General features: G+C 45.7%; 2 protein-coding genes across 2 annotated transcripts in view; both read left to right on the forward strand.

Moving 5' to 3' along the window:
* Positions 1 to 409: 409 nt before the first annotated feature.
* On the forward strand, positions 410 to 8,196 carry LOC311310424 (protein phosphatase 1 regulatory subunit 14B-like; the record flags this gene model as incomplete). The annotated part of the gene is made up of 4 exons (XM_084439914.1): positions 410 to 595; positions 7,184 to 7,264; positions 7,406 to 7,438; positions 8,128 to 8,196. The coding sequence occupies 4 exons, from the start codon at positions 410 to 412 to the stop codon at positions 8,194 to 8,196; spliced, it is 369 nt and encodes a 122-aa protein (XP_084296040.1).
* A 3,801-nt stretch (positions 8,197 to 11,997) lies between these two features.
* The window catches only part of LOC311310632 (mitotic checkpoint serine/threonine-protein kinase BUB1 beta-like), a gene marked incomplete at both ends in the record, with an annotated part of 31,665 nt that continues 30,936 nt past the window's right edge, over positions 11,998 to 12,726 (forward strand). The window contains 3 exons of the mRNA XM_084440142.1: positions 11,998 to 12,107; positions 12,288 to 12,347; positions 12,437 to 12,581. Coding sequence (XP_084296268.1) covers positions 11,998 to 12,107; positions 12,288 to 12,347; positions 12,437 to 12,581 — 315 coding nt within the window. The remainder of the gene's footprint in view (positions 12,108 to 12,287; positions 12,348 to 12,436; positions 12,582 to 12,726) is intronic.

Raw genomic sequence — 12,726 nt, forward strand, 5'->3', positions numbered from 1 at the left:
AGAGCTAGAGAGAGAGGAGAGGGAGGCAGCAGGGAGACAGAGGAACAAGCAGGAGCAGCAGAGCGAGGGAGCTTTGCCTCCAGTAGAAAGACTCAGGACATCAGAAGGACGGGGGGGTCAAAGGGGGAGAAGAAGACAGAGACGAGAGGGAGAGAAAGAGAAAGAGAGAGAGAGGAGAGAGAGAGAGAGAGGGAGAGACAGAGAGCGGGATCGGTAAAAGACACATAAAGCCAGTCTGAAACAGAGGAGGCGCTAGCTAGCTAGTTTCCCTCCAGGGGCCAGTAGCTCCCAGCCGTGTGACCCAGAGCAGCCAGGCGGACAGACAGGCATGGCGTCACAGCGGACAGGCATGACGTCACAGCCAGGCGGACGGACAGGCATGGCGTCACAGCCGGGCGGACGGACAGGCATGGCGTCACAGCCGGGCCCTCAACCCAGGGTCTTGTTCCAGACCCCGGAGGCGAGCGAGGAAGAGGAGCCTCCTCAACGCCGGCTGGGCAAACTCACCGTCAAATACAACCGCAAAGACCTCCAGCGGAGGCTGGACATCGAGGAGTGGATCGACGAGCAGCTGCACCTCCTGTTCGACTGCGAGGTGAGCTGCGCTTGCTCTCTGACCCAGGGTCGCGCCCTTCGGCACCGGCGTGAATCTTAACTATCGTAAGAGGGATTGTTAAAACTTGATGAGGGTCAGTGGTTAAGGGCACAATGTGCAATGTAGGTAAGTACAGTTACAGTATGACTTCCCACAACCACCGTCACCAGAGAGGGAGAATGGACCGTACGAGCGGCTCACTTGCTTTCACGGTGAATAATTCACACTGTGAGAGAACGAGCGGTTGACCCATGACCCCCGGGGATACAAAAGTGAACAGGTCAGAGCAATAAGAGGTGGGTCAACGAGAGAGTGTACGTGGTACTCAGACAACGCAGTGAGAAATAGTGATTATATTCATTCATTTGATATATCTCACCTTGGTTTCTCTGTTTTCCCACAATGCTTAGGGCTCAAACATGTAGTCTCCTGCGTTGTTGAGCCCTCAGCATCAATGTGATCAGTTATTTCACAAATGCTATCTTTTAATAATAAGTCCTAATGATTAAGCTCTTGCTGATTGAACTTTAGGTTATAAAGTTGAATCACTTACAGGAAGCAGGCCTATTTATTAGCCGTTTAGAATTTGAGCTACTGCTCTAATATCCTCTTGGTTTTGTATTCTATGGGAGCATGTTTTACCACTATTTTGTGATAGGAAAGTAATTCATAGAATGTGGCAAAAAAGCTTAACTACATCATGTGAGCCTCCATGATGAATATTGCCTATGAACAGAACTGGTAGATGGAGAAATGCAAGTGTCAAATTCAGGCTTTAATTCAGTGAGTTAGGTAACATGGTCTAGCTACATATTGCAAGGGTTCAACACTTGTTCAACTGTGTCAAACAATATATCGAATGAGATTCACATTGGATAATTTTTTTTTTTTTACAAGTATGACTGAGTAATCTATGGCAATTGTGACTGTAAGAAAATTTAGCTTTCAATTAGCACATCCAGATCTGTATATCAGGTCATATGATTACAGTAATGGTCAGCTGCGTTAGAATCCCCTCTTTCCTCTGAAGCTAAGCAGGGCAGGCCTGGTCTCTTCTTGGATGGGAGACCAAATATTCATGTGGAAGAGCAGGGAGCTCTCCTCTCTCTGTGGGGGGTCGTACATGAGGGGAAAAGGGAAATGATTCAGAGAAAAACAGTCACAAGTTTATATTGTAAGGGGCCCTTTTTCATGGGGCCCAAAATTCCCAGCGATGCCCCTGTCTCTCTGGTTTGAAATATCCCTCTGCAAATGGTGACATTTCCCACCAAAAAAAATGGAGCTGAGGTGCTTGTGACTCCCAAATCCCTCCGTTTCTGATTGGCTGTATATCATCACCAACTAATCAGAATTCCCACCAATCAACTGACTCATTTAATCCTCGCCATGCAACTCGTCCTGTAGGTCATTATGCGATTTTCAGTCAATTTTCCCGGTTTAAATTCATATCTGTTTAGAGACATAGTTTGATCGCATACTTAACCCTTTTAACCCTGAAAATAAAGTGACAACATTTCGAATATTAATTGGATTTTCCCTATAATACTAGAAAGCGCAGTTTCTCAGCTTTCAGCAAGTGTTGGAGTGAGGATTTTTTTTTGATTTGTTAGATTTTTTTAAAAATATTATTAAATAATTGTTAGATATTTTTAAAATGTTGCCGGTGACGTGGTCGTATTAAAAGGGTTAAACAAAGGTTACCACAAAAAGGGGTGTTTAGACCTGATGGTAGCAGGTGATATTGGCCCCATCGCTTCCCTTGATCCCTGAGGGGCTGGAACCCCATCCTTGCTCCGTTTGATGGGTCTTCTCATCGACCGCATGCTGTGACAGGAACCAGCTGACCTAGGACCAGCTGACCTAGGACATTTCTCTGTGGGTCACCATATAGGTAGACTAACCAGGCTAATAGCCATGTGAGCCTGATTGATCCTAATTAGGCCGAGCTTTAGCAATTTAATTACCATCCCCTTGGGAGTCCCTGGGGATCCGATTTGGCTTCCTGTTTGCCTCCATGTTTAATGAGAGGCCTGAAGGGCTAGGACACAGTTTATTGGCTGATCAGGGATCAGATGGAACAGGCGGAGTTCAAACCCTGGTCAGCTTCCTACCACAAATTGTGTTAGCTTGCCTAACTGAAGCCTAAGGCTCAACACTATCGGCTGTCTGACTCGAGCAGAGACGCTTCCCAAGTGCACACACTGTGCATGAATCACTGAACCACCTCAATAGCAGAGACACATTCCGCGTTAACGGCTAAAAGTGACAGACCAGCGTCTGAAATCAATTCAGTGACGTGTCAATTTACAAATGAAGTGAGTTCATCTCTGTCTCTTACTCCAGGATAAGAGGGCATTGTCCGGAAATGTCTTTCCCTATTAAATGACCTTGAGATACAGTTGGTTTGTTGCCAGTGATGCAAACGTGGAAATGAATAACCAGAGACCCAGTGTGGGATAAAAGGGCCCAGTCACGCCTCAACCAGGGCCTCTGGTCACAAGTGAAGTGGGTGACAATGGAGTTGTGCCCTGGTTGACAATAACCTCAGTGTCACATTTGTCTAGGAATCCTATGTTCAGTGTGGTTCCCAAACCAGGAACATGTTTAAACCAGAGCGTAGAAACAGCGTGCGCTTTGTGCCTCAGAGACGTGTGGGTAGTGAACGTACCGGCCGTGGAAAACGCCTCTGAAAGGCTCAACTTTCCCCCTGAGCCTGGACACAGTGGAGCAGTGTGGTTCTGGTCTTACGAGCGAGACGTTTTACACTCACTGTATGTGAGAAGTGGGAGAGTGAATTGGTCAGCTGAGCCACCAATTGTTCATGGTCGTACTATTTCCTCAAAGGAATAGAGCATGGGTTCCCAAACTGTGAGGCGGACCTCCCTTGGGGGGCCCCAAAGAAATTCAGGGGAGGCGCGGAGGGATGGTTAGAAAAAAAAGAAGGAAAAACATTATTATTTTTATTTTTATGTCTATGGTTTTTATGAATGAAACGTGATTTTAAAGGTCAGAAGATCTAAATAAATAATGGGAGAGATGTATATTAAATGTGTGGATAGTGCAGAGAGAGCCTCCCCCCGCAGGCATGAATGTATTGTGCGAAAACGTCATAACGTTAACTAGCAGCAGGTGCCACCGAGCTAACTTAGCTGTGTATCATTATGGGCTAGCTAACGCTGCCTTGCAAAATGGACAAATTAGGGGGGTTGGGGGGGCGCGGGTGTGTCACTGTTTTCAGAAGGGAGGCCCACATTGATGGAGTTTGGGAACCCAAGGAAAAGAGTGAATCTGCTTCACATTTGGCCCTGCCAGACATCGTCTCTGAACTGTTCTTCCCAATATGAAATGAAACACCAGTAGTGTACCAGCTCAGTGGCCTTGTGGTTAGAGTGTCCACCCTAAGATCGGGAGGTTGTGAGTTCAATTCCCGGCCGAGTCATAGTAAAGACTATAAAAATTGTTCCCTGCTTGGCAGTCAGCATCAAGGGTTAAATTGGGGGTAAGTCCCTGTGATATACTAGCGTCATGTCCAGGGGGTGTACTTGTACATACTAGCGTCATGTCCAGGGGGTGTACTTGTACATACTAGCCTCATGTCCAGGGGGTGTACTTGTACATACTAGCCTCATGTCCAGGGGGTGTACTTGTACTTCAAGCTGCCTCACGCTACAGAAACAGGAGATAGGCTCCTGCCCTATGGGCCACTAGACCCAAGAAACGCAATAGTTTCTTACCTACTACTGTACAACACACCGTGTGGGTTAAACTCAAGACAAAGCATGTCGACTCTTACATCTCAATAACATGGCAGGATGAAATGTAATGTGATAAGATCCGTAATGGATACTGAATTCCTCTTCATGGTACCAAGTCTAGCATGTCATTTGGTATCCATCGCTGAAGGGTACGCTGTGGGGCGTCCCCAGCAGATGTCCAGGTGCGAACTGATAATGTCATAAGACCCTGGAGGCAAAGCGTTAAATAATTGAGTTGATCCTAATTGATTTTTATTCCTGGGGTAGGACGTCCTTCATACGACGGTAGGCCGTCACTGACACGCTCTTCTCTTTCTACTGACAAAGACCTGTTTAGTGATTCAATCCTAAACGTAGACTTTAATCAACGTGTGCCATACATACATTGTGATAATGCAGCTGTCTCAAAGCTTAATCTGAATATATTCCCGTGACTGCTGGATCTGTAGGATGTAATGCATTTTACAGAGCTGTAGGCCTTTTAAGATTAATTACTTATTACATGACCCAAGAGGGGGGGGGGGCTTTAATTGGCCACATGGTGACACACATATTACACACAGTGAGCAGCGACATAGCATACAACACACACACACACACACACACACACACACACATGCAACTTCAGGGGTCGCCGGTGGAAACCGTTCCCTGTATTTCTCCCATCCAAGCCGTCCTCCTCCAGGGGCAGCCAGGAGCAGTGGGCAGCCTGGTCAGTGTCCTCCTCCAGGGGCAGCCAGGAGCAGTGGGCAGCCTGGTCAGTGTCCTCCTCCAGGGGCAGTCAGGAGCAGTGGGCAGCCTGGTCAGTGTCCTCCAGGGGCAGTCAGGAGCAGTGGGCAGCCTGGTCAGTGTTCTCCTCCAGGGGCAGTCAGGAGCAGTGGGCAGCCTGGTCAGTGTTCTCCTCCAGGGGCAGTCAGGAGCAGTGGGCAGCCTGGTCAGTGTTCTCCTCCAGGGGCAGCCAGGAGCAGTGGGCAGCCTGGTCAGTGTCCTCCTCCAGGGGCAGCCAGGAGCAGTGGGCAGCCTGGTCAGTGTCCTCCTCCAGGGGCAGTCAGGAGCAGTGGGCAGCCTGGTCAGTGTCCTCCTCCAGGGGCAGTCAGGAGCAGTGGGCAGCCTGGTCAGTGTCCTCCAGGGGCAGTCAGGAGCAGTGGGCAGCCTGGTCAGTGTTCTCCTCCAGGGGCAGTCAGGAGCAGTGGGCAGCCTGGTCAGTGTTCTCCTCCAGGGGCAGTCAGGAGCAGTGGGCAGCCTGGTCAGTGTTCTCCTCCAGGGGCAGCCAGGAGCAGTGGGCAGCCTGGTCAGTGTTCTCCTCCAGGGGCAGCCAGGAGCAGGGGGCAGCCATCGTTCATGTCCTCCTCCAGGGGCAGCCAGGAGCAGTGGGCAGCCTGGTCAGTGTCCTCCTCCAGGGGCAGCCAGGAGCAGTGGGCAGCCTGGTCAGTGGCGCCCGGAGACCAAGTCCAAGTGCTCAGTCCAGGTCCTGAGACAGGCCTGAAGAGCATCTGCTCCTCTGCGTGTTTTTTGTATCGGGTTCTTTGGGAGGGAACCCTTGAGAACACGGGGAGAACATGCAAACTCCACACAGAAAGACCCGGAGACCTTCTTGCTGTGAGGCGGCAGTACTTTTCCAACGTGTTGCACATGAGTGATTTTGGGGTTTAGTGTCGTTCTCAAGGACACATCGGAACACAGTGGGCAGCTGGGATCCAACCGAGGACCTTCCAGGTAATATCACTACAGGGGAATAAGAGGCAATAAGTATCAACCAGTGGATTTGGAGGCAAACATTTAATACTTAAGCTCACCTGTGGGCAAATACAAATGGAAACTCTTGGCGATCGTATTAGTCGAGGTAATCACTTTCCTGAAGTGACGCACAGTGGAGATTTTCTCTGCGGGGCTAAGTCAACATGTCGGCCATGTTCATTCTTCAATTAAAGACCCACATTCAGAAGGAATGTGACCTCCCACCTTTGTGTCGATGGAAGTTTAAACCAGATTTGTGAGGCAATGGTTTTAGTGCCTGTTATTTTTTCCACTAAGCTTTTGTAAATAGCGATAATATTGAGCATTTAGCAGGCATGGCAACGTTTTCATACATAATACTTATGTGTTACATAATCAAGTGCAAACACCTGATCGGAAGACTGAAATTGTAGGTTTATATTCTGTCTGTACAAAACAGGAACTTAACAGACTAATTTGACGATCACAGACTTATTGTACTATGAATCCCACTACAGTTTCATACCCAGGTAGGCTACAGTGTTCAAAACCAACTCTGACTCATCTGTCAAGCCTGTTCTAACCTCCTAGAGTTCTGATGTTATAGACTGTACACTTACCTTTCCCAAACTGTGTTATTGTTTTTTATATAATTGTTAAAAAACGGATGACTGAGGAAGCATGTACATTTTGTATTCAATGTGATGTATGTTGTCCAATAAAAATAAAGAATTATAAAAAATAAAAAAAATGCTCAGTGTTTGGATAAAATGAATGGGCATAACCATGTGGGCCATGAAAATGCTTTTACCTCCAATTAACATGGAGCTCTGCTGACAAAATGAACAAAATCCCCATAAAAGAATAATTATGCTGAAAGTTGTACTGTACGCTTCATCTGTCTGTGCTGTCATTTCATGGTGGTCAATTGAAATCTTGTTAATCATCATACATTTCAATTCATGAAAAATGAAAAATGAATTGATCCACAGTGGAAGAATTAGGACATTCAGAATGATGTCATCTCTGGTTAAACTCATTAGTGTCAATGAGGAGTGACGTCATTAATCAAGTCTTTATTCATGTCCCTTTCTCTGTTGGTTTGGCTCCATTGCAGGACGAGGACATACCGGAGTTAGAGATTGACATTGACGAACTACTGGACTTTTCAGACTCCGAACAGAGGTCAAAACTACAGGTAAACAGCAACTATTATACAACTACTGTCACATGTCACTCATTTCTACACACGAGCCACAGTTTGTGTTAAAGAAATGAAATACTTCAACAAATAAAGACTAAATGCAAAGAATTAATGAAACCACCTGTTTGTCCAAAGGAGCTTCTTCAAGAGTGTGGCAAACCCAAAGAGGTCAGTATACATGTATGACCTTTGGAATTCGTTAATGTAATTTGTACCTTTCCCGCTGAGATCGGTCAAATGAGTGAAAGGCTGGGGCTATCCCCATTCCTCTCAGTCACAAGTCTGAGGGTCAGACGTTTATACCAGACGTCATTAAATGAGCTACTCACATTATGCTTTGAAGAATGATTCACGTTCTCTAACTGTCAGGCATCTTCGTAGTGATTCTATTTCGTTTCTCTCCATGTGTCCCTGTTCACAGCTGCTCTTCCTCTCCCTGTTCACACCTGCTCTTCCTCTCTCTCTCTTCCTCTCCCTGTTCACACCTGCTCTTCCTCTCTCTGTTCACACCTGCTCTTCCTCTCTCTGTTCTCACCTGCTCTTCCTCTCTCTGTTCTCACCTGCTCTTCCTCTCTCTGTTCTCACCTGCTCTTCCTCTCTCTGTTCTCACCTGCTCTTCCTCTCTCTGTTCACACCTGCTCTTCCTCTCTCTGTTCTCACCTGCTCTTCCTCTCCCTGTTCTCACCTGCTCTTCCTCTCCCTGTTCTCACCTGCTCTTCCTCTCCCTGTTCACACCTGCTCTTCCTCTCTCTGTTCACACCTGCTCTTCCTCTCTCTGTTCTCACCTGCTCTTCCTCTCTCTGTTCACACCTGCTCTTCCTCTCTCTGTTCTCACCTGCTCTTCCTCTCTCTGACAGGACTTCATTAACGGCCTGCTGTACCGGATCAAGGGCCTGCGCAAGATGTCAGGACCTCTGAGAAAATAAACCAGCCTGTGAGACCAAATAAACCAGCCTGTGAGCCCTAGACCAAATAAACCAGCCTGTGAGCCCAAATAAACCAGCCTGTGAGCCCTAGACCATATAAACCAGCCTGTGAGCCCTAGACCATATAAACCAGCCTGTGAGCCCAAATAAACCAGCCTGTGAGCCCAAATAAACCAGCCTGTGAGCCTTAGACCAAATAAACCAGCCTGTGAGCCCAAATAAACCAGCCTGTGAGCCCTAGACCATATAAACCAGCCTGTGAGCCCTAGACCATATAAACCAGCCTGTGAGACCAAATAAACCAGCCTGTGAGACCAAATAAACCAGCCTGTGAGCCTTAGACCAAATAAACCAGCCTGTGAGCCCTAGACCAAATAAACCAGCCTGTGAGACCAAATAAACCAGCCTGTGAGTCTTAGACCAAATAAACCAGCCTGTGAGCCCTAGACCAAATAAACCAGCCTGTGAGCCCTAGACCAAATAAACCAGCCTGTGAGTCTTAATAAACCAGCCTGTGAGTCTTAATAAACCAGCCTGTGAGCCCTAGACCAAATAAACCAGCCTGTGAGTCTTAGACCAAATAAACCAGCCTGTGAGTCTTAGACCAAATAAACCAGCCTGTGAGCCCTAGACCAAATAAACCAGCCTGTGAGCCTTAGACCATATAAACCAGCCTGTGAGGCTTAGACCAAATTAATGTGAACAAGTCATCATCCTCTTTGATCTGTAGCTGTGGCTATTAACAGTGATGGTCTATTTACAGTGATGGTCTAGCCTCAAGTATCCACCCAGCTAGCAATCATTTGTTCTAAGAATGTTCTAAGAATGTGAAAACATTAGCAAACATGTTATGGGGACATTCCCTGCTAGCTGGGAAGCATCCTTGTATCCACAAGCCTGGAGCTACAGTCTATTAGAGGTCAGAGAGATAGAGATAGATAGATATAGATAGATATAGATAGAGATAGAGATAGAGATAGATAGATAGATAGATAGATAGATAGATAGATAGATAGATAGATAGATAGATAGATAGATAGATAGATAGATAGATAGATAGATAGATAGATAGATAGATAGAGATAGTATTCATCCCTGAATGGAACTTTCTCAGATACAGACCATGTGGCTCAGACTGGGAAGATACATCAGAGGATCCGCATGTCATCCTATTTATTCATTTATTACATTATTATGTCACATAGCAGGTGGTCACCGGACACTGGTATGGTGCTGCCTAGACAACCAACATGTGCTTAAAAGAAAATCTGATTTAGCATGAAAACAGATGACAACTGGTAACAACTGTATAATATTATTAGATAGGGCGAGCGCTTACAAAGCACATCCTGTAGGAGGTAAGGTTATAGTCAACATAGTTGGTAATACAGTAGAGATTTGAAGATATTATGTAGGCTACTGTCGACCTCACTTGGTGGTTGCCTCAGTAGAAGCATGCAGTGGTCATAATCCATTCTGTTGATGAAGTGTGTTTTATGTCTTTCAATGTTACAAGGTCAATAGTTGTGATCCTGCAGATTAGATCTCTACATCATCCTAATGGGGTTCTCCAGTTGCGAACACTTTCACAGGAATTGTCCAGATCTGATATTTTTGAATGTTCTTTATGAGTGGAAATGAATACAGATCCTCACCTCTGACAGTATGGATCAATGTGAGCTAGCAAGTTAAGTTTTGGTTGTTTTTCACAGTTTTGACATTTTCCTCTCAGAGAATGTAATTATCAGAAGAATGTACTGTAAAAAAGTAAAGGTTATTAATGTTTTAGTGCTAAATTGTTGTTTTATGTATTAATAAAGGACATCATTGTATAATATACTGTGGCATAAAGCAACAGCAACTAATTAAAAGTGATGATTGTAATTAATATAACTATTTCCTGTATATCGGGTAGGCCATCAACCAGACATGAAATTGCAGCTTGATTGCACAGGCTACACACAGGTGTATGGAAGTTGCTGTTCCACACTGTCCAGACTTCAACACCCTCTAGAAGAGAACATGGACGGGTTTACTGGCCTGTTGAACCCTTGTCCACCATAGGCCATGTCTGACTATGAGGTAGGCTACTCCTCGTGTGGAGTTACCAACACTACATCACAATATCCCTCTTCCTCCTCTTGGTCTGCCCATTCAGCTTGAGGAGCATCATGTGCACTTTCAGACACAAGCAGCTGTTCCAGGACCAGCGGAGAAGTTAGTTAGGCCAAAAGCTATTCGCAAAGGATAGAATAACAATAGCAGCATCTAGATCACAAATGAAGATTTCTCCCTCATGAAAATCGTCATTTGTGACCTAGATGCATCTTCCTGCAGGTCCCATGCAAATAACCTTATTCAAAGCAGTAATAATTAGGCTTCACCAAGTAGCCAACACAGAGTGTGAGAGCTTAGCTTTTTAAAAGCCCACTGCTACCAGTAGGCCTAAACAAATATCTAGAATCACACTGTAATTAGGAGGATATGCCCTTTGGTTCAAGAGTTTTACAGCAAGGCAGCGAGTGCTGCAACTCCAGTCCAGCACATGTCGCCTGCAAATGAAGCGGCCAAATCCATCATCATCAACCAGGATAGAAGAAGAAGAAGTGACGCGGCGAAAGTCACGTGTCCCTTCTGCTTTACGTATCCAATCAGAGCAGAGGCGGTTGGTTTACGTATCCAATCAGAGCAGAGGCGGTTGGTTTACGTATCCAATCAGAGCAGAGGCGGTTGGTTTACGTATCCAATCAGAGCAGAGGCGGTTGGTTTTAAAAGCAGCAGAAGCCAGCGTCTGAAATCGTACTTTCTAGAAGCATTTGTATTTTATTTGACAGGTAGGTCACCCCCTTCATTTAGTTTGTACAAAGTATTATTTTACATTGCTACAATCCTAGATTAATCTTGCATTGATATGAGTGTTTTCTATAGCTAACGTTAGGTACGTTAACGTTACATTGTGATACGTTACATGAATAACCAAGCTAACGTTAGCACTATGCTAGCTAGCATTTTATTGTTTTAACTTTGCGAAAAAAGAGTCTACAACGATTTGCGCCTGATGGTTGATAGTTATTTTACAATCTAACGCTACAAACGTTAGTGAGTAACAGGTCTGTAGTCAATCCTGGCGTTTTCCGAGTTTGGACCAAACTAACCTAAAAGATTTCTCCTGCACACTTCAACATGAACCCTTATTGAATGGCAATAGACTGCGTGAACTTCTGCCATAACCACGCCCCCGCGAGTTTTCATTGGGTTAGGGATAGGGTTAGGGATAGGGTTAGGGTTAGGGTTAGGGGTGAGGGTTAGGGTTAGGGTTAAAGGGATAGGGGTTAGGGTTAGGGATAGGGTTAGGGATAGGGATAGGGATAGGGGATAGGGTTAGGGATAGGGATAGGGTTAGGGTTAGGGATAGGGTTAGGGATAGGGTTAGGGATAGGGTTAGGGTTAGGGATAGGGTTAGGGATAGGGTTAGGGATAGGGTTAGGGTTGTCCAATGAAAGCTCGCGGGGGCGTGGTTATGGCAGAAGTTGGTTGGGAAAAAAAATGACGCCAATAGACTCTGTGCACCAGCTTCACTACTTCCTGAAAGTCACTTGGCTTCTTTATTTCCTGTCCTATATGATTGGATTAAGTGATTAATCAGGTGTGAGGCAGACCCAGCGCACACCTGATTAATCACAATCAAATCATATTGGACAGGAAATAAAGGAGCCAAGTGACTTTCAGGAAGTAGTGAAGCTGGTGCACAGGGCCTATCCTCACTCAAATAGCATCTTTTTTATCCGTGCATAGATAGCTATGGCAGAGGGTGGGGCGGAATGGAAGATGGGCAGAGATAACATCCAGCCATTGAGAAGACGGGCTGCGACCTCGCAGCACCAGGAAGGATCCATCCAGCAAGAGACACGGTGTGACCAGCATCACTAACTGATGAGGACACAAACTCTGAACTATACACCTTCATGCATGACAGTTCAAATACGTTATATGCTATAGTGTCTTTAGATGTGGACTTCAGTGTCTTTCAATGTTGTCTAACGTTAATTGCATTAATTAATTAATTGCGTTAATTGCATTTTCTGCCGCAGAGCATTCGAGTTGGAACTACGCACGTACAATGGGGATGACCCACTCGATGTGTGGGATAGGTGAGAGAAATACACATTTGACTCCAGCTCACACACCCATAAATCAATTGATATTTGACATTGTTTGACTGTGGATGTAATATTTGTAGATACTTAAAATGGACACTGCAGACGTACCCCCAGTGTGGCAGAGAGAGCAACCTCACGGTCATTCTGGAGAGGGCAGTGCACTCGTTTGTGGATGACAAGCGATACTACAATGATGCTCGTTATGTCAACCTCTGGATCAAACTGGTGAGTGATGACGCGGTACTGAGATAATACATTAGTAAGAAAGACCATGTTGACAACCATCGTTGTCTCTACTGGGACAAGGGACAGTGTCAAGGTTATTTACCTGTCCTACATTTGTCATTACCAGTACTGTATGCATTCACAA

This window comes from Borostomias antarcticus, assembly GCF_949987555.1.
Source record: "Borostomias antarcticus genome assembly, chromosome: 6".
NCBI lineage: Eukaryota > Metazoa > Chordata > Actinopteri > Stomiiformes > Stomiidae > Borostomias > Borostomias antarcticus.